This window comes from Pipistrellus kuhlii, unplaced genomic scaffold, assembly GCF_014108245.1.
Source record: "Pipistrellus kuhlii isolate mPipKuh1 unplaced genomic scaffold, mPipKuh1.p scaffold_m20_p_21, whole genome shotgun sequence".
Lineage (NCBI taxonomy): Eukaryota > Metazoa > Chordata > Mammalia > Chiroptera > Vespertilionidae > Pipistrellus > Pipistrellus kuhlii.
Window position 1 is genome coordinate 9882242 of NW_023425520.1, and position 20630 is coordinate 9902871.

The 20630-nt window shown below is 53.1% G+C and overlaps 1 protein-coding gene and 1 non-coding gene across 2 annotated transcripts; one reads left to right on the forward strand and one right to left on the reverse strand.

Annotated features, from left to right (window-relative positions):
* Positions 1–1343: 1343 nt before the first annotated feature.
* On the reverse strand, positions 1344–13444 carry SH3BP5L (SH3 binding domain protein 5 like). The gene is made up of 7 exons (XM_036450076.2): positions 13214–13444; positions 12408–12987; positions 6900–6962; positions 6637–6765; positions 4904–5065; positions 3353–3526; positions 1344–3034 (listed from the first exon to the last, which is right to left on the reverse strand). Exons 2-7 carry the CDS (start codon positions 12588–12590, stop codon positions 2588–2590), a joined length of 1158 nt encoding a protein of 385 aa, XP_036305969.1. The 5' UTR covers positions 12591–12987; positions 13214–13444; the 3' UTR covers positions 1344–2587.
* A 1570-nt stretch (positions 13445–15014) lies between these two features.
* LOC118726186 lies at positions 15015–15204 on the forward strand. The gene has a single exon (XR_004990221.1). It is a non-coding gene; the product is annotated as a U2 spliceosomal RNA (small nuclear RNA).
* The last annotated feature ends 5426 nt before the right edge of the window (positions 15205–20630 follow it).

A 20630-nucleotide genomic window follows, 5' to 3' on the forward strand; every position in this document is an offset into this window, starting at 1 on the left:
CAAGCCAGGTCAGAAAAGGCAGTCTCACCCTGGACAGTACCTGTCAAAGGGCACTAGTGCATTCCTATACACAGTGGCTCCTGGTGTCCCATCTGAGGTCACCAGTTACTACTCTGGCCCCGTCCCTCCAACTCCTGGCCTTTGCCCAGCCCCTTAAGAGTGTTTAGACTTTAGCCCTAACCAGTTTGGCTCAGTGGATAAAGCATCAGCCTGTGGACTGAAGGGTCCCAGGTTTAATTCTGGTTAAGGGCATGCACCTTGGTTTCAGGCACGTCCCCAGTAGGGAGTGTGCAAGAGGCAGCTGATCGGTGTTTCTCATTGATGTTTCTAACTCTCTCCCCCTCTTCCTTCCTCTCTGTAAAAAATGAATATATTTTTAAAAAGTGTTTAGATCTCACTTCTCACCAGCTTTCCAGGGTCTCTGACCCTCCCAGCAGTACCTTCTTCATCACTTTGGCTGACCCCACTCTTCACCTGGGTGTAAACACAGGTGCATCCCTCACTGGACTCATCCAAAGCCTTTGTCTGTGTCATGCTCCTGAAGCTCTCAGCCCTTCTCCACGTGATGCCACATGCTCACAGGCTAGGGTCCACAGGAGGGCCTGGACCACAAGTCAAACCTTGATTTGGGGGTCTCCTTTTGTGTTAAACTTTTAGTTTCAGGTAGACCACAAATAATTACGTTATGACCTAAACATTGGGGCAAAAAGCACTCCCTATCTGAAATCCAAGTCTAACTGGGCAACCTGCATATTTGCTAAGTGCTGCAGCCCTTCCTTCATGCTCACTCCAATCCAGGAGTGGCACTCCCATGGACCCCCCCAAAGTAGCTGGGAAATCACTCCAGGAATAGCGGGGGGGGGGGGGGGGGAAGGAGACTGTACCTGTTGTCTCATCTGGAAAAAGGCAGCTATTGCTACCCACCTCTGACCTGCACTCAGGTGGGATGGGGAACCGCCCTGTGCACTTACCCAGCCACGTTGCTCTAAGCTAGGGGTGTCGAACTCAATCAGAGAAGGGGCCAAAATCTAAAATCCAGCCTAAATCGCGGGCCGAATGGTTTACTGAACAGTCATAAACTGTCATTGTGATGGAAACGCAGCGGAGTGCGGTGATGACAGCGCGGTGCGGGCCACATTGCAAGGCCTGGCGGGACGGATTTGGCCCGAGGGCCTTGTGTTTGACACATGTGCTCTAAGCCTTCCCTCCGCTCTTGGCCTGGTTAAATCTCAGATCCAACTCTTCACCTCCCAGGAGCTTCCCGGACCATCCCATCGAAAGAGGCCCCCATCATCCTGCTCAACACCCCGCTTCTCCCTTCCACACAGGGGTAGTAACCATTACTGTTACATAAACTATTTTATTTAAATAAAGTCAGGGCAGACCCTCCCCCCACGCACACCGGCACATGCACACAGACGGCCACCTTCCCTTTCCCCTTCACCATGGCCACCTCAAACCCAGAGGCTCTCATTGTGACCACGCCGGCAGTGAAGGCCCGTTGCTCCCAGTCAATGGCAAGAGCGCACAGGCCTAGGTGCAGCCCTGCTCCCCAGTCCAGCTCTCGGCCCTCCTAGGGTGGGACAGAAAGGCCGCTTCCCAAGGCACCCGACCTCCCCCGCCATGCACTCCGCTTGGCAGCACCACCAAACACCTACAGCTGCTCCTGTGGAGGGAGGCCCTCCCCAGCGAGGGCAGCCACACTCCCGCGTTCCCCAGGGACCCTGGAGTAGGTATGGCACTGCTGGGGAAGGAGCACCAAATCCCCCAACTCCGTCCTGCAGGAACAGGCCGAGACCCAGCTCAAAACCCTCTGAAAGGTAAACCTCACTCCGCAACAGGGATGGCAAAGGCCTTAACGTCAGGACCTCAAACATCTCTACCGCCAACATGGACCCCATCAGAGACCCATAGCACCTTGGCAATGTTCAGGGCCCAGCTCTCCTGGGGGAACACCATGCACTGGGAGCCGTGTGGAGTCGGCGATGCCCCTGTGCTGACAGCAGGGTTGGTTCCGCCCTCCTGACACCAGCACCCTCGAGTCCTGCTCTGGGGCACCCAGAGCAGAGCGGCGCAGGCCATGCGGAGGGAGGGAGTGCCGAAGGGACGGGATGTGTCTCTGAGGTACACAGTCCCCCTCCCCCCGTACATCTTACAGGTGACACACAGGCAGGCTGGCAGAGCATGGGGCCAGCTGCCAGGAGGGCTCCTCCACACCCCTCTGGCCCCTCATCAGAAGGGAAATGGGAGGAACACCTGTCCACTCAGGCTGGGGGCCCGAGATGCTGGATTCAGGTCCACATCCACCTTGTGAGAGGGGTTCCCTGTGCTTCCCAGACCAAGTCCCTGAGGGAAAAGCCAGGCAGAGGAAAGAAGTTAGAAAGAGGCCAGCAGAGAGAATGGACAGACCGTGAGAGCCAGAGGTAAGCCTTCTGGGGAGTAAGGCAAAGAGCTGTCACCTGTAACACTGGGGAAGGGGGGAGAACGACAAATGACAGAATCAGACACAGCCAACCCGACCTCCAGGGGAAGCAAGGGCCCCGGGACGGAGCTTGCAGGGTAAGGGCCACGCCAGACCTAAGCCGGGCTACAGACTGATGCTGCGCTGGTGGCGGCCCCCACGGCCCCCGCTCCAGGTGCCCAGCTCCTGGCCGTCCAGACTGGCGTGGTCCGAGAGGCCTCGCAGGTGTTCCACGGAGTCACACTTCTGCAGGTCTGAGGCCACGGTGCGCAGGCTCAGCAGGCTCGCTGTGTCCCCATCAGGGGCAGGACCAAGCCCCAGGCTGCAGCCCTCTTCTGGGGCCTCGCCCTCAGCCCCCTCAATGATCCCACTGTCTCCGTCCTCCTCCCCCTGGGGCCTGGCCTCAGCGCCCACCGGGGAGGAGCGCCGAGGGCCAGGCGGGTGAGGGGGCAGGCCCCTGCGGCGCGCGTGGATCTGCTCACTGATCTGCTCCAGGTTGCGCAGGGCCACCGAGTAGCGAGTCTTGGCCTGAGCAACCTGCTGCTCCAGCTCTGTCACCTTGGCCTTGTGCTCCTGCGGGAGGAAGGGACAGAGGGCATAACCCAGTTGGCAACTCCTCACAGCTGCGAGCTCCCAGTCCCCTTAGGTCCCATTGGGCAGCCTCACCCTGCCCCGAACCCACCCGATCCTCCTCCTCTCCCGATTCTCACTTTTTCTTTTTTATCTCCCTACAACTCCAGACCCTGCCAATACCCACCCCCAACTCCACCTCCCACTTCCTGGAGGTCATTCTGAGCCAGGCACCACCCCGTCCCACCTAGCTGATCCCACACTGTCTTCTTGCTCTCACTTGCCATGCCCCCCATCCCGCCTCCCCGCTCCCGCAGCTACCTCCAGGATCTGGCTGAACTGGGCCTTGAGCTCAAAGTAGGGGCGGCTCTTGCCAATGGCCCGCCGGAGGGTCTTCTGCAGGGCCTGCACCCGAGCTTCAGCCTGCTGGCACAGCCGCGTTACCCGTTGGTGCTCCCGCTCGCCACGAAGCCGTTCCTCCTCTGCCTCGTTCACCTGGCCCACAGAGTGCAGATGACAGACATCGCTAAGCTGGGGGACATGCTCCGACCCCTGCCGTTCACCCCAGGCTGGCACTCCAAATGTCACCCTGGGGGAACCCCACTGTCTGAGGGGCCTGGAGAGAGAGGGCTTTCCTGAGACACAAAGGAGAGCAGTGGGTCCTTGCACCTGCCTACTGCTGCCTGCACTACTGCCACTCGGGTTTGCTGCTGCTGGGAGGGTGCCAGGGCCCTAAGGACAACCTGTGAGCCTGCCAGGAATTCCTGTCTGGGCACATCTTCTACAGCCACCGTCCTCGGGGAGCCCTCAGTGCTGGGGTGGGAGCTGGGGGACCAGAGGAGCCCCAGTGAGGGCAGCCAAGCCCTGCACTGGGTTCTCTACATTCTCACACCCCAAAAGGGAGTAGGCAAAGACTCCTGCCAGCATGTGCACCAAGGCCAGGGCCAACCTTGCCCCACACTGGGCAGGTGCACACTGGGCTGTCATGCCCTGCCACTCACAGCTCCACAGCCCTCCCCATGCCACTCTCCTGTGGGAGCTCCGGCTGTGCAGGGCGGGGGCCTGGCCTCAGGCGTCCTCAAAGGACCTGAGGCATGAGCACCCCTCAGGAGCTCACGCCTGCTGCTCGAGATAAATGTCTGCGACCCCCCAAAGTTCACATGCTGAATCCTAACCACTACCCTGAAGGTTGGGGAGGCAGCCCTGTGAGGTGAGAGCGTCCTGGGTGGGATTAGTGCCCTTACAAAAGGGCTCTGGAGAGCTCCCTCGCCCCTTGTGCCGTGGAGGACAGTGAAAGAGGGCGGACTAGGAACTGGAAGGGGCCCTCACCAACACCAGGTCTGCCTGTGCGATGCTGGACTTGCCAAACTCCAGAGCTGGAGAAATTCTGCTGTCCAGGCCTCAGTGTGTGATTTGTTACAGCAGCCTGAGTGGCTGAGACACTGCCCTTCACACGGTGAAGGTGGCTGATGCCAGCGGACCTCCCTCTCCTCAGTCCCCTTCAGGGAGCTTGGAAATGATACACAAACTCCATTTTAAATATCAAAGTACAGTGGCGGAGCTTAAAAGCAAGAAAGAATATTGAAAGCAGAAGGGGTCACAGCTAAACATAACAAAATGTGGGTGTTGAATCGAGAGTATCCAGTAGGGATGAACTGTTTGGGTTAGTGCCAAACCTGGAGGCAAAGGGCCAAACAATCTGCTTCCAGAGGAGAAGTATATAAAAAGCGCTGAGGCCAAACAGGGCAGGCAAGAAACAGGTTCGTCTGAAACAGTTAAGCTGAGGGAAGGCTGCAGCGGAAGAGAGAGGGTGAGGAGGGTGAAGAAAGCACGGGCACCGAGGGAGGGGCCTGCTGGAACCGCCGGGCTCACCTTGCAGGTGGCGTGGTTGAGCATCTCCTGCCATGTCGGGTCCAGCCGGTTCTTGTCAGCCATGACGCCCTGCTCAGCCACAAACACCATCTCCCGGGCAGCGCTGTGCATGCTCACAGCCCGCTCATACCGTAAGGCTGCCTTCTGCGTCTCCTGCTGGGCCTGCGGGGAGAAGGCCATCAGTCCGCTGTGGAGACATATCCCGGGTGAGGACAGGAGGACAGCCCACTGCAACGCCTCCCTCTCACACTGCGCTAAGGATAAATACAACATCTACAAAGAGTGTTTTGTAAGGCTACGGCCTGAGAGAAGATGGGAAGGCACGATGCTGCCAGTGGAGGGTGAGCTGAGACCGACCCGGCAGTTTGAGAGCCCGCTGGCCTTCTGCCCTACAGAGAACAGAGAAGTCCACCCTTGGTAGTTGCAAGGGAGTGAGCGATGTGGATCAGTCTCACAGAAAGAAAGCCCACCCAAGACCATCACATCAACTCAGCCCAGCAAGGAAGGTGAAGGAAATAATCTGACAAGTGCTGAGAAATAGTCATCACAGTCATGCTGACCGAACAAAACACTAGAAACAAACCTAAGTTCTCAGTTCCAGGGAATATACAGTAAATATAGTGTGTCTCATATAAGGAAATAGCAGCCCTTAAAAATGTAAGTAAAATAAAGAAATAAAAACAAGTGTATATATACATATATATATATATAGCCTAAGCGACCATTACTATGATGCGCACTGACCAACACGGGGCAAATGCTCAGTGCAGGAGCTGCCCCCTGGTGGTCAGTGCGCTCCCAGAGTCAGCAGCCCATGGTCCTTTCCCCAGTAAGGTGGCCCAATCAGCCCTGATCAGGACTGGACAAGACGGCCCAGATTGGTCCTGGTTGCCGGCCAGACAGAGGGACCCACCTGTGCATGAATTCATGCACTAGGCCTCTAGTATTGTATAATACATTTGGCACAAGGTATACAAAAAGTTAACCACACTTTTTACTGCCTATATTTTATGATGCTTTGACATCCCGGGACCCTTACTGGCCCTCCCAAAGCTAGTTAATTCCTGAATAGTAAACTCCCTTGTGAGCACAACTTTCACATGCAAACCAGCCAACCCAACACCCACCACCTCCTGTAACTGACTCTTCCATATCCATACCAGTCAATATTGCCTCTGCCCTAAGTTACCCAGGACCAAGTACCAGACAACTAGGTCCCACCACAGAGCACAGAGCACAGAGCCCTCCCCTATACTCACACCATCCTCCCACCCTGAGTTGGCCAGAGCTGCCTACCCTGCCTCATTCCTGACCACAAAAAGCAGCAGAAAGGCCGAGGGCCAAGTTTTCTTCTCCTGCCCTCAGCCTCCTGACCAGCCCGGGTGCTTCTCATGTAACCCTGCATGCCATGCCCGCCTCTTGGGCACTGCCATTGTCTCTGCCATCGCACCATACTTGACCAAAGCAAATCAAGTAGGATTTAGGGCAATTTTTGTTTTCTTTTTCTTGTTTTACTGTTACATTATAGTTTTCTAATAGTGAACCCACATTATCTGCATAAAGAAAAGGGAGGAAGAAGGGTAAAAAAATGGAGGGTAAGCAAAAAAGAGACGCATGAACCAGAAGGAAGAGATTAAGAGAAAAGGTGATCTGTCTCCCACCATACACAGAGGAAGCAGCCTGGGCCAGGATCGGTGCACGGCCCTCCCAGACGGAGGGTCAGGGGGCTGTACCTCCTTAGCTTGCCGCCGAGCCTCATAGTAGGGCCGGGCCTTCTCGATGCAGCTCCCCAAGTGGGAGCCCTGAGTGTTAAGCTTCCTCGCCGACTCCTGCAGGATCCTCCGATAGGTGGTTCTGGCCTCCTGGCAAAGGGACAGGTATGTGGGCAGACGAATAACTGTGTGTGGGTGCCAGTCCCTCCTGTTTCCGGGGCCGCCCTTCCCCTGCCACTGTGCTGACCAGGGGGCACGTGGAGACACCCGGGGCAGGCACTCACGTCCAGCTGTAGCTCCACCTGGTTGATCTCCTCGCTGGCCTGGTTCAGGTGCTCCAGCTCCTCCTGCCGCGGACAGGGGCAGTTAGACAGGGGAGAAGAGGGGCCTCCGTGGCTGGGTGGGCAGGAGTGCATGCTGGGATGAAAACCCACCAAACCAGGGGAGGGAAGAAGTGCAGGCAGGCACTGCCCCTCCTTGTCAGAGACCTAATCCACAATCTACTATTATCTCACACTTACCTGTGTCAGGGAGTAAGCCCTCACTTTAAAGTTTGGAGATGAACACTCATGCACACAGGGAAGTGGCAGCAGCCTTGGCGCTCTCTCAGTCTGTACCAGCTCCTCCTCAAACCCCAGCCAGGAGTCTCCTCCCCCCTGAGCCACTCACTCAGCACATTTACCGCACACTTATCCCAGCTTAGCACACAAGGCCCAAGAATTCAGGACTCAGAAAGGTAGCAGCTTATGGCCCAGCAAGTAAGTAACAGGCCCCCATGGTGTGAGGAGTCATGGGAGGGGTGGGGCAGCAGAGTCACCTACCTGGGCAGCACGAGGCTGGGGCAGGATGCCCTGAATACCTGACCCAGTCACAAGACTGGGCCTTGATTGATGCACAGAAAGCACCAGTGACAGGCAGGTGCCCGGGAGGCAGTGCTCAGCTGAGAAGCCAGTGAGGTCAGGGCAGAGGGAGGTCGGGCTCAGAGCTTGGCACTAGCTGGCTGTGGTTGGGAAGGCCTGAGCCACGTGAGAAACGAGTGGGGAGCCCAGGCAGAGCATGGTGGAAGCAGTTTGCAGTAATCCTGCTGGGGAGGAAGGGACGGGGCCAGGGGAATGCAGGCTGCGGAGTTATGAGGGCCTGATGGACAAATGAGGCCAAAGAGGGAAGAACACAGGGTTCAAGAGGCCACGAGCCAGCTTGGGAGTAGAGTGACAGTGACCCCAAGTCCCCACGCAGCAGATCCTGTGGGAGAAAGGAAGAGCCTCACTGGACCCGGGACCATCCTGGGAGAGAGCAGGGAGGAGCGCTGCTCCAGTTTCCACCCCCCTCTCTGGGCCAAGTCCCTACGGCCCAACAAGTCAAGGACCCTCCTGAGGAGCAGCCGTGCCCGGAAGACGCCTGCACTCAGCTCAGGGACTCACTCCAGGAGCCTGCGGCAGCCAGCTGGACTCACCGTCTGCCTGCTGCCCGTGCCCAGACCGGGCCTAACGTGGCCAGAGGTCACTGCCACTGCCGCCTCGCACTCGCCTCAGTCAGCCCTTTCAGTGTATGATCCCCGTGGCCCCTTTATTTCTACACACCTCCTCACCCCCAGATCTGAGTCTGCAAGTAAGAGTCCAGGAAACCAAGTTACATGCCGTATTACAGTAAAGGAAGACACACAGAACCAAGAACAAAGATAGCAAAGCAGTTTCCCTGCCTCTAAGAGGGCCTCAAACCTGACTCTGAACTGGACTGAACAAAGCTGTCCAACAGAAGCACAATGTGTGTCTCACACATCTAGTAGCCACATTTCAGAAAAAGCAAAACTGAACAGATGAAACTGTAACTTTTCACTTAACCCTACATGCCCAAGAAATTATAATTTCAATTATGTTATCAACATAAGTATTTACAACACTTTTATACTTTGGACGATGCCTGTGAAATATTCACATTCATTCAATCCTCAGGCACATCTCAGCCGGGCCAGCAGCACTTGGCTCCCGTACTGGGCAGTGTGGGTCTAGAAACTGGTGCACATGGCCACCTGGTTAGTCACAACCCAGTGTCCATAAGACAAGACAGTCTGGAACCACAGACAGCGACTCAGGGACCCCAGGGAGGCCGAAGGAAGCACACAGTTGTTTCACTGCCTTCCCAACAAGGACTGCACCTGCAAAAGAAGGGAGCGCCCCAACGGACCTCAAGAGAGGTCATTCCTGCAGGATGAGAGGCCACCGCTCCCATGGGCCCAGCTCCTGTGTGTGACACAACCCACGATGGCTTCAGACTCTGAGACAAGAACAATGAGGTGGGGCCCTGGCCAGTGTTGCTCAGTGGTTTGAACCTCGGCTCTTGTACCGAAGGTTTACAGGTTTAATTCCCAAAGGCACATAACTGGGTTGCAAGTTCCATTCCTGGTCCCTAAACAGGGCAGATGGGGCATGTGCAGGAAGCAATCAATCAATATGGCTCTCTCACATCTGTCTGTCTGTCTGTCTGTCTCTCTCTCCCCTGCCTCAACTCTCTCTAAAAATCAATGGGGAAGAAAATATACTCAAGTGAGGACTAACAAAAAGAAAAAGAGAAAACAGTGAGCTGTGCATCTGGCCGTAAGTGACAGAGCTGGGGCCGCATCCTGGACCCACCCTGTGATCTGGCTGTCCTGCTACTGTGTCGACTCTCACACTGAGGATGTGCCTGGCGGGAACCTCAGAGAAGACAGGAACAGCAGCACCTTAGAAAGCCACGGCCCTGGTCGGCAAAGGACAGGCCTCAGGAGAGCAGCAAGTGCTGATTTGGGGGAAGGAGAGTCAGGCCACCTGCACTGCTCCCGTGGGTTCACAGCCCACAGTGCTCCCAGCCGGACAAGGTCATCAGAGCAGAGGGTTCTACGGAAGTCATACCCACTGGAAAAGGGACGGGCAGGGTTTGGTATTGGCGAGATTAAAAGGTAGGAATCTTCATCAGCACAGCAGCTCCAGCAATTAAGTCTTCTGTAGGATGAGGTCTGCCCCTCATCACAAAGCTCTTCCTAACAGGCTGGAGGGCAGGGTGGGCAAGCAGGTGGGCAGCCAGGCCGGAATGCAAGCTGAGGAACACGGAGCAGTGAGGGCAGCTGGCAACACTTTCCATATGGCCTGTCCCACTGGGGCCTCCTGGAGGCTGCTGACACAGAACTCCAGGAAGATGAGGTCTGAGTCAGCGAACACTGCCCATCAGTGAGCCTGCAGCCAGAGGGAGGGTGACCTTCCTGGACACACAGTGCATTCCTAGGATGCCAGGCCACTGTGGCAGAGGCCTGACTGCTCAGGCTGCCAACATGCCTGTCAGCCTGTGCCAGCTATTAAAACACTAAAACACGATCAACGGGTGGGGCCAGGGCGATGCACGGCCCAGGTCTCAGAAATAAGGGAATTAAAGCTGTCTGCAAGCCAAACCACATTTCAGATGAAGAGGCAGTGGCTGCAAAGTCACCCGAGAGTCTGAGTGAATGTATCCACTCGCCCCAGGAAAGATGTGCCCCACACAGAGGCTGAGAAAGTCACCAGGGAGGAGACCAGGCCCGGACGAGACCAGTTTGGAGGCCTAGAGAACTACGCTGAGGTGAAGACACGGGTACGGACAGCGGCCTTCCCAGGAGAACAGCATACTTCCTGTAGGCCTGAAGCTGGCTTCCGCCCAACTCCCAGGCCATCCCACCAGACCACAGGGTCACGGGCATGCTGCCTGCCTGCCAAGAAACCCGTCCCAACATCGCAAAGAGCCTCACTCAAAGACCCAGAAAACACTAGAACAGGGTCCCAGCCTATCTTCGAATATCCTGGCCCAGTGGACACGTTAGAACCACTTCTCCCCCCGCAGGCCAGGAGGATGCCGGGTCTGCGCACAGCTCCGATGGCGGCTCTCACAGCTCCCCGGAGGCCTCTGATGGACCTGTGGTACAGACCCGCTGAGTACTAACAATCCGCTTATAACGCTGACGCACAGCGTAAGGAGAACAGACTGTGCATTGTCAACACTGACGGGGCCCAGAAAGGCACACGGCCCTCTCATCTGCACACAGAAGAGCCCAAGTCCAAAGGCTGAATGCCGGCTGCTGCTCCAAAGGTCCCTCCCAGCAGCCTGCCTCCCACCCGACAAGGGCTGAATCCCCATGAGGCCAGGACACTGGCCGGGCTTGGGGCCAACCTGAGCAAGGAGACTTTTCCTTCTCACATAACCCACAATGCAACTCGGGCTTTGGCGAGTCACGGTGGGCCCACGGGAGACCAGGGGGTATCACACGTGCCCAGTGTCCTCAAACCATCACATTCTGTCCCGTCCAATGGAACTGCCCCCAACAGAAGGTCCTAGTTCTGCACTGCCAATAGCGCCTGAGAAACTGTACCTTCCATTTTCACTTCATTATAATGGATCTAAGCAGGCTATGTGAATGGACATGAAGCACGGGAGTGGCTGTGGGGACACCGGGCAATGCAGGAGCAGAGGGACTGCAGGAAGAAACTGCTGGATCCTCTTCGGAAGCAGGGCCAGGAACGCTGCAGCCCGTCACGTGGCCTTCCTGCCCAGCGTGCACAGGGATCTTTCCCAAAGCACCACCTCACACTCACCAACAGACTAAAGACTCTGAAAGAACAGGCTCACAGGACTGTCAGCGCAGGCAGTCCTCACTTTACAGATGAAGAATCTGAGGCTTGCAGAGGTTACATAAGTTGCATGAAAATCACAAATCATCAGTCAGAAGGAAGGCTGCTTGCACCTCAGTCCGAAATGCTTTTCACTACACCTTGTTTCCTCAGTGGAGGACAAACCTAAATTAACCACAGAATTTGAGCTGCTTTCAATGCAATACCCGTGCACCAGCAGGAATGTCTGACACACCACTGCCTCACTGTGAGCAGTGACACCACCGGGAACCCCACCCAGAGGGCAGGGAGGCTTCTGGGACCAGCACGGATTTCCTGCGGACTCGCCAGAGTGACTCTGAAGGTTTGTTGACAGAGAAGCCCAGGAAGCTCACCTACACAGACTGAGTCACCTGCACTCCAGAACCTGGACGATGCTATGAACTGAAGGGCAGACTCAGCCTCAAACACAGAAACGTGCTGACTCTCCCCTGCCCAAGCAGCTTTCCCAGCCAGTCCTTCCCACCACTGCCTGGAGTCACCGCCATCCAGCCTCGGACCGCCAAGCATCTCCTCCACCGGCGCCTGCCCTCCCGGCCCTCCCCATGGCTGCAGGCCTCCTCCAGGAAGAGTGCCGGCCGCCCAACCAGCCTGCACGTCTCCATGGGGACAAATCAGCTCCCTACACACAGATGCCCAGCTCTAAGGGTGTAGAGCTGGGCATCTGTATCACTGAGGGCTGACCACGACCAACACATATCAGACGTCCTCAGAGGCCTAAACCGGACGCCACCTCTGTAACACACGGAAGGCCTCACCCTTTACAGAAGGGGACATCCCTGGGAGGCACTGATGGGAAGGTGAGATTGCCTCAATCTCAGTCCCCGCCACACCAATCTCAGCTCACAGCCCTGCTGCTTATCTGGAAAGAACAGCTCTGCTGGGCACTGACCGGAAGTGTGCCTCCTTCATGTCCCTCCCCTTCTCCAATGAGGCTTCAGCAACCACCCCAGGCATTCGGTGGCCTTTCTGGGCACTCCCGTCACAAACTGATCTTTCAGCTCTCCTCAGTTTGTTGCACTGTTTTGTTGACAAGCTTGCTTTCCTTCCCTGCCCCCGTGCCCCCATCTGCCAGCTCTTCGGGAAGGCTGGCACTCCTGACCCCCGCATCGGCCCCCTCACCTGTATCCTGGGATCCAGCTCTTCCTCCTCCCCTGGAAACAGCTTGGCTTCACTGCTGTTACTTCCATCCCCGCGGGGCTCCTCCGCGACTGGGCTCCGAGGGACTTCATCCTCCACCACCTCCGGCCGCAGCTCCCCCTGAGGGGTCTCCCGCCCGCCCGGAACCGGCCTGAGCTCAGCCATGCTGACAGGGCGCGGGCACAGCCCTATACACAGGAGAGGGCTGACATGCTGGGACCAGGGCCCCAGCTTGAGGCTTCCTGGGCTCCGGGTGGCAAGAGGGGTCTCTTCTCAGAGGCCGGTGAAGGGGGCGCAGGAAGGCCTCGCACTGGGTCGGAGGCGGAGATTCCAGCCGTCAGCGGGGTTCCTGCAGCCACAGCCCTGGCGGCACAGCGCTCCCCTCCCGGCCACGGGGCGCGGCTGCTCCGGGGCAGGGAGCAGAGGGGGCCTGGATCCTGGGCCGAGGCCTGCGAGGAGGCACAGCATTCGGGAGGGCGGGGGCAGGCGCCACCGGGCCGGGGTGGCAGCTGGGGACAGACGGCTGGGCCCGAGCAGAGGCTGCGGCTAAGTCTCTGGGGACCTGCAAGGGAAACAAAGGCCAAGGACATGCTCCAACCAGAACGCCGGCCGCAAGGCCCCGCTCTCCGTCCTCCCACAGCCGCGAACTCCGCCCGACCGGCCACCTCAACTCCTCAGCCCTCCAGGGCTCGGGGGCCGACCCCTCCGCGTCTCAGTCGCTCCTGCCTGCCCCCCAGCCACCCCCGGGCTCGCCACCGCGCCACCCCCAACTCCCAGCCCCGCCGCACCTTCTCGTCCTCCTCCAGCCTGCGAACGCTCCGAGGCCGTCCCCAGACCTCCGGCACAGGCGGGCGCAGAGGTCCCCCACGCACAGCTCTGCCTCAGTTTACCTAACCGTGCGCGAAGCTCCAAACAACCTTCCCCCGCCCTCCCCACAACAAGCCGGGCCAACCTAATAGGACCGGGCGGGGAGGAAGCGGAAATACATGCCGGACAGCAACGCCCTCCGCCACCCCTAGCCCGCCCTCTCTCCCTCCCAAGATCTTCGGCGGCGGCCCGGTCTGGGTTCCCGGCCGCTCGCCCCGCCCAACCGGCCAGCAGTTTCCGTACAAGATGGCGCCCACAGCGCTCAGGTCGCCTCACGTAGCCTTCGGCCAGCACTCGGCCACAGGTGAATGGGGTTGGAATATGAGAGAGCTTTACTGAGACAAACCAGGGCAGAAGATGGAAACAGAGAGGTCCTGGTAGGTAGAGAAGCGCTACAAATAGGATGAAGACTGACCGAGCACTTCGGAGCGAGCGCTGCCATCTTGCTTTACGGCCTTGCGGATCTGAGCGCGTGGAAGCCACTTCCGTCCTCGCCCAGGAAGCTGCAAGCGCGCCGGAAGTGGGCTGATGGGCTTCCGGCGCGGCTGGCTGGCTGGCTGGGTTCTTGCGTACAGCTGTGTTTGTCTCTCTGCGGTGGAGTCAGCGGTTCCCTACGGGTCTAACTAACGGCTCCGAGGGCTAAACTCTCCTCCGGCGCCCCGGCAAGCTGGCACCTGCGAGCGCCGGCCTGAAACCACTCGGGGACTCGGCGCTCCATGGCCGCCGCGAGGAGGAGCTTGCGGCCGGGCCTGTGCGGCCTGGAAGGGACCTGAGCGTAGCAGCCTGGTCATTGCTCGCAGGTGCCGCCTGGCCAGGCCGAGGGGACCTGGTGTTGCGGCCAAGGCCAGACCAGAGAAGTAATTTTATCTTGACAAGCCCCAAAACTGTTGGCCTGAGAGCCGGCCAGCGCCCGCCCTGGTTGTGGAAGGCTGCGTTACCGAGGGCCTTTCCCTCCTCCCTCCCCTCTTCATCTCCACCGGGAAAAAGTTGTTTTAATCAGCAGTGCCAGATGATCCTTGAGAAGTGATTGCAAACAGATTTTTTGCAATCAAAAATTAGAAATTTTATTTTTAAAATCCCAGGTAGTGACATTGCTCGCTACCCTGAGTGTCTCAGTGAACAGACCTGCTGCATAATAAGTGCTTCAGTCGCCTGTCATGTTCCTTTTTATTATTGAGGTGCTGTACAAAGACCATGTAAGGTACATATGGGGATCAGTTTATTTGTTCTTTAATGTTGTAAAACTGATGATTGCATTTTACCCACCTTCTGTGTACACAGGCCCGAATCCGCCCCAGTACAACAAGGTTACGGGTTCAGTCCCTGGTCAGGGCACATACAAGAGTCAACCATCCCTAACCGGTTTGGCTCAGTGGATAGAGCATCAGCCTGCGGACTTAAGGGTCCCGGGTTCAATTCCAGTCAAGGGCATGTACTTTGGTTGTGGACACACCGGCAGTAGAGGGTGTGCAAGAGGCAGCTCATTGGTATTTCTAATTCTCCCTTTCCCTTCTTCTCTATAAAAAAAAAAAATCACTTTTTAAAAAGTCAACCAAAGAAGTGAAAGCCAGACCACAAATAAGTGAAACAGCAAAATTGATGTTCCTCCCTTCCTCTCTAAAATCAAAAAATTTTTAAAATATCTCAACTGTTCAATAGAACTTTCAGCAATGATGGGAATCTCAGTATTTGCACTATTTTGAACTTAAAATGTAGCTAGTAATCGCTTCTCAGCCTTTTGCCTAAGATCAAGTTTAGTATCTGTTCTTAACAGTTTAATATCGGATATGTCCTCTATCCAAGGACAGTTACTAAATGGATTTTTGGAGTTAGGAGATGGAATAGGAGCTTGCTCTGTCCATTCCACACATTGGCCTGGTATTGCAGTACCTCTAGGAACGGTGCATCAAAATGTGTATATATATATAAAGTCTAAATGATGGTTAGGACTGGTAGACCAATGACTGGTCAACTGGCCGCTATGATACACACTGACCATCAGGGGGCAGACTGTCAATGCAGGAGCTGCCCCCTGGTGGTTAATGCGCTCCCACAGCCAACCTCCCATGGCCGGCCAACCTCCAGCTGTTCCTCCCCCAGGCCTGCTGGCCCCAATCAGCCCTGATCGCCAGGTGGAGAAACCACGTGTGCACGAATTCGTGAACCAGGCCTCTAGTAATAATAATAAATGAGATAAGATGTAGCACGTGGAACTGTAGAACTAAAACTTTAATTGTGGTTTGAATATCTACATGGAGCTAGTGACAAAGGGACAGCACAAGCCTACATGATATCTCCACCACGTTTACCCTCTTCCAGTCCCTGGCACAAATAACCAACCGATCCCTGTTGACTAAGCTAATGAATGAAATATAAAAATATGAAAGCCATATACAGATGTTAGTAATGCCATTAATTCTAGGTGGTATCACAGTCAACTATTTCTCAGTGAAAATATTCTCATAAGTTTTTATTTTTTAATTCACCCAAATTTCCTTCATTTTGGTTTTTTTTTTTTTTTTCTACTATTAGAAACTTTTTTCCTTTTACTGAATTTATTGAGGTGATACTGGTAAACAAAAATACAGTTTCAGGTGCACAATTCTACAACACATCATCTGTACTAGTACACTATTGTTTGTTCCACACCCCACCTCAGGTTTGTCCATCACAATTTACCCCCCCCCCTGTATTCTCCTCCACCGCCTCCCTCCCAGCAATCACCATAGTGATGTTTGTGTCCATGAGTGTTTTCTCTTTTTTATTCAATCCCTTCATTACAGGCACCCCAGAAACACTAAAAAAGTTGTCACAGGACACCCCCTGAGTTAAGGGAGAGGGCTGCTCCTCCTCGGTTCTTTCAGTCTCATCGGGAGGAATTCAAACAAGGGACTTGGAATGATTGCTTTGTAGTAAAGCCAAGTTATTAAAAAGCAAAGCAAGTAAACTTACTAAAGAAGCAAGGCAGCCTGGCCAGTGTGGCTCTGTCAGCTGAGTGTCAGCCCCTGCGCCGTCAGTTCGCTGGTTTGATTCCTCGTCAGAGCACATCCCCAGGTTATGGTTCTGACCCCTGGTTGGGATGCTTTGGGCAGCAGGTGATTGATGTTCTGCTCTCACATAGATGTTTTTCTCACCCTCTTTTTTCCTCTCTCAAATCAATAAATATATATAATTTCATTTAATTTTTTGTTAATCATCACCTGAAGTTATGTTTCCCATTTATTTTTTAGAGAGAGTGGAAGAGAGGTGGAGAGACAGAGAGAAAGAAACATCAATGTGAGACACATAGTTTGGTTGCCTCCCACATGCACCCCAAACAGGGCTGGGATTGAGCTTGCAACTGAGGTACATGCCCTTGATGGGAATCGAACCTCGGACCCTTTTGAGCCAAACTGGCCAGGGAAATAAAATTTAAAAAAAAATTATTTTCAAAAGGAGCAAGGCAAACAAGTCTATTTAAACTATAATGGTGTAGGGTGCACATGGCTTCTCGGCTAGCCTGAAAAGCATGGTCTGTCTGGTGGGGATTCAGTATTTTATACTTTCTGTCTATATTTTTTAAAATTCCTCTGCTGGATATCTTGAGACAGATTAACTCTTAAGGTCTCTCCTTTTATTTTGTTATGGCTTTCCTAGAATTTATGAGAAGTACCAGGTGATTTTATCTTTTTTTTCTAAGATAATACAGTTTTTTAAAAATATGTTTTTATTGATTTCAGAGAGGAAGAGAGAGATAGAAACATCAATGAGGAGAGAATCATTAATTGGCTGCCTTCTACATGCCCTCCACTGGGGATCGAGCCCACAACCTGGGAATTGAACTGTGACCTCCTAGTTTAGGGGTGTCGAACTCAATCAGAGAAGGGGCCAAAATCTAAAATCCAGCCTAAATCGCGGGCCGAATGGTTTACTGAACAGTCATAAACTGTCATTGTGATGGAAACGCAGCGGAGTGCAGTGATGACAGCGTGGTGCGGGCCACATTGCAAGGCCTGGTGGGACGGATTTGGCCCGCGGGCCTTGTGTTTGACACATGTGTCCTAGTTCATAGATCGACGCTCAACCACTAAGCCACACCAGCCAGGCCCAGTAATTTTATCTTGACAAGTCCCAAAACTGTCGGCCTCCCGGTTTAAACGGTGAGATGAAAAACTGCACCTTTTTCATTCCTCCTTCCCAACTGCTGCCTTAGCAGTTCAGGATGATTTATGCTATGCATTCTCTGGTTAGCTAGAAAGGGCATTAAGATTCCTCCCCGCTGAAACCAGTTTGGCTCAGTGGATAGAGTGCCCCTGGATTGATTCCACTCAAGGGCATGGTTGCAGGCACATCCTCAGGAGGGGGTGTGCAAAAGGCAGCTGATCGGTGATTCTCTCTCATCGATGTTTTTAACTCTCTATCCCTCTCCCTTCCTCTCTGTAAAAAATCAATAAAATAAATAAATATATATATTTTTTAAAAATTCCTCCTCCCCTTCTCCTGCCCTTCCCTCTGCTTTCCTGCACTCGTTAGTTGGTAAGGAGAGGCTTTAAGCCTTTGTTCTCAAGATAAGGTCCTGCTGCAAACTAGCTGTAAACTCTTTGGCTTTGTTTAATTTTCTAGTTTCAGTTTCCCTATTCCACTTGCTTAGGAACTTTCCTAGCTTTTCATTACTGTAACACCCCCACCCCACCCTAGCTGCCAGCCTGCTCTCTGTCTATGAGTATGTCCCTATTTTGCTTGTTAGTTCATTTTGTTCATTAGATTCCACATGTGAGTGGCGTCATATGGTACTTGTCTTTCTCTGACTGGCTTTTTCACTAGTGTAAAACTCTCCAGTATAATGCTGTCACCAAGGGTAAGGTTTCCTTTTTTATGGCTGAGTAGTGTTCCCTCATGTGAATGTACCACAGCTTTTTTTATCCTCTCATCTGCTGATGGACACTGGGCTGCTTCCAGATCTTGGCTATTGTAAATAATGCTGCAATGAACATAGGGATGCAAATATTCTTTCAAATTAACATAGAAACTACATTTTTATATGCTTGCATTTTTTCTATCATCTTTCAAATATGTAATAAATATCACCATCAATTGCTAATTAAACATATTAATTGATTAAACGTAATTAGTTGATTAATATGTGACAGGAAGCAGATCAATGTTTGCCTAGGGGAAAGGTGGGAGGGATTGCAAAATGGCACGCAGAAACTTAAGGGTAGTGGATGTGTTCTCCATCTTGATTAAAGTGAGAATTTGATTTGTGTATACAGATGTCAGAACTTTTGAAACTGTACATTTCAGTATGTGAGATTCTGTATGTCCATTATACCTCAATAAAGCTGTTTTAAAAATGTTTGAAAAGCCAAAACCGGTTTGGCTCAGTGGTAGAGCATTGGTCTGTGGGCTGAAAGGTCCCCAGTTCGATTCTGGTCAGGGGCATGTACCTTGGTTGCGGGCACATCCCCAGTAGGGGGTGTGCAAGAGGCAGCTGGTCGATGTTTCTCTCTCATCGACGTTTCTAGCTTTCTATCTCTCTCCCTTTCTCTCTGTAAAAATCAATAAAATATATTTTTTTTTTAAAAAGAAAATATAAAAATTTTTGAAAATCTGCTCCCAGTAATACATACTATTAAATCTGCTAATAAATATTAATAAAAGGAACAGCCTGTATTACTAAAATCCCTGAATTATTTCTATCCTTGTAAAATCTGAAAGTACATTATTTTTCCAAATTGCTCATCTCATTTAGTAATAAAAACAGCAAACCACTTGCCCTTGCTGGTTTGGCTCAGTGAATAGAGTGCCAGCCTGCAGACCAAAGGGTCCTGGGTTTGATTCTGGTCAGGGCGGGTGCAGGATGCAACCAAATACATTGATGTTTTTCTCTGTCTTTCCCTCTCACCCAAAATCAAAAGAAAAATATCCTCAGGTAAGGATTAACAAAAAACAGCAAATACTCAAGGCAGTGTTTATCTTTGCAGGAACAGTTCTGAATGGTTTATTTTTATCCATTTAATCCTCCAACAACCAATGGAGGTACTATTGTACCTCCACTTTACAATTGAGGAAATGGAGGAACATACTACTGGTAAAGGGTGACACCAGTCTTTGAACTCAATACACACCTTTAGCCACAATAACACACTGCATCAATTAAGCGTTATTAAAAAAGTATTTAAGATTATTTTCCCCCCAGCAGAATTTTGTGCTACTTAGTGATGAAAGAGGGGAATCCTTGAATAACTGGGGAGATATAGAAGGGACCCCCAAATCCATATGGGGTGCTGGGTACTCCAAAACCTAGTGGAAGGCACATCAGGCACAAATTCCTTAGTGGTTCTAAGTGGAATCCCGGCTACTGTTGTGGGGTCGAACCCTGGGTTCAAAATAAGACCACCGGAGGCTGATGATTGATTAAAAAGCAGGCAAGGATTTATTGAAAAACTGGCCAGGACACGCAGGTGGAGTCCACATAACTGCACCGTTCCAGGTGTAGGCAGTCCTTTTAAAGGTCTAAACCAGAAGAATTTTCCTTTGTTCTAAATTCTAAATTCTAAAGGCTGGGAACAGCCTACAGGGTCGTTCCCAGTCACATTCTGCTGGACATTGGAATGTGGCCCTATCTTGCGATAGCAGATAATACAGAAGCAGAGCTCAGCGGTTAGACTCTAAAGGTTATCTACAGTTTCTACCCCTAAAGTTACTGAGTCAGTGGGAATCAATCTCCTATAGTTCTGGTCCCAGGCACAGGAAAATTGCCTTAGCCTCCAGGTCTCCACCTAGAAGCTGAAGTATTATAACTACCCTATGTTTAAGCAGGCACAGAAGCCAGAATGGCAGGGTTAAAATTCAAACAGCAGTTTTTACCCAAGTATGGTTGCTACCATATTTCACTACAAACCCCAGCCATTGGAGATGGAGGAGCTCCCAAATTTAGAAGTATCCCCAAAGTCAAGAGAAAGCCAAATTATGGATGAGGTTGTGATCTCAGTTTTTTGGGGTCCCCCAATTCCAGAGAAATAAGAAAAGCACATGGGGATCTCCTCATCTCCCAAAGCAGAAATGGGGTTTCCTGAGGAGCAGAGATGGAACATTGATTGATCTGTGGGCAGGACTCCTTGGTGTAGAAGGCAGAGATTGGTGGCTGGGGGCAGGGCCTAAGGCACAAGGTGGGTTGTGCTAAGTAGGCAGGCGGTCAGCTCAGTCTGGGTGCCATGCAGGAGGTCTGGAGGTACTGTCTTTCACCCTTCGATGAGCCAGTAGACCACACAGCAATCCTAATTGAGACCCTGAACCCTGAGAGCCTTGTCTAGAACGTCGTAAACACCCATGCCATCCTGGACAGTCACCACTGTG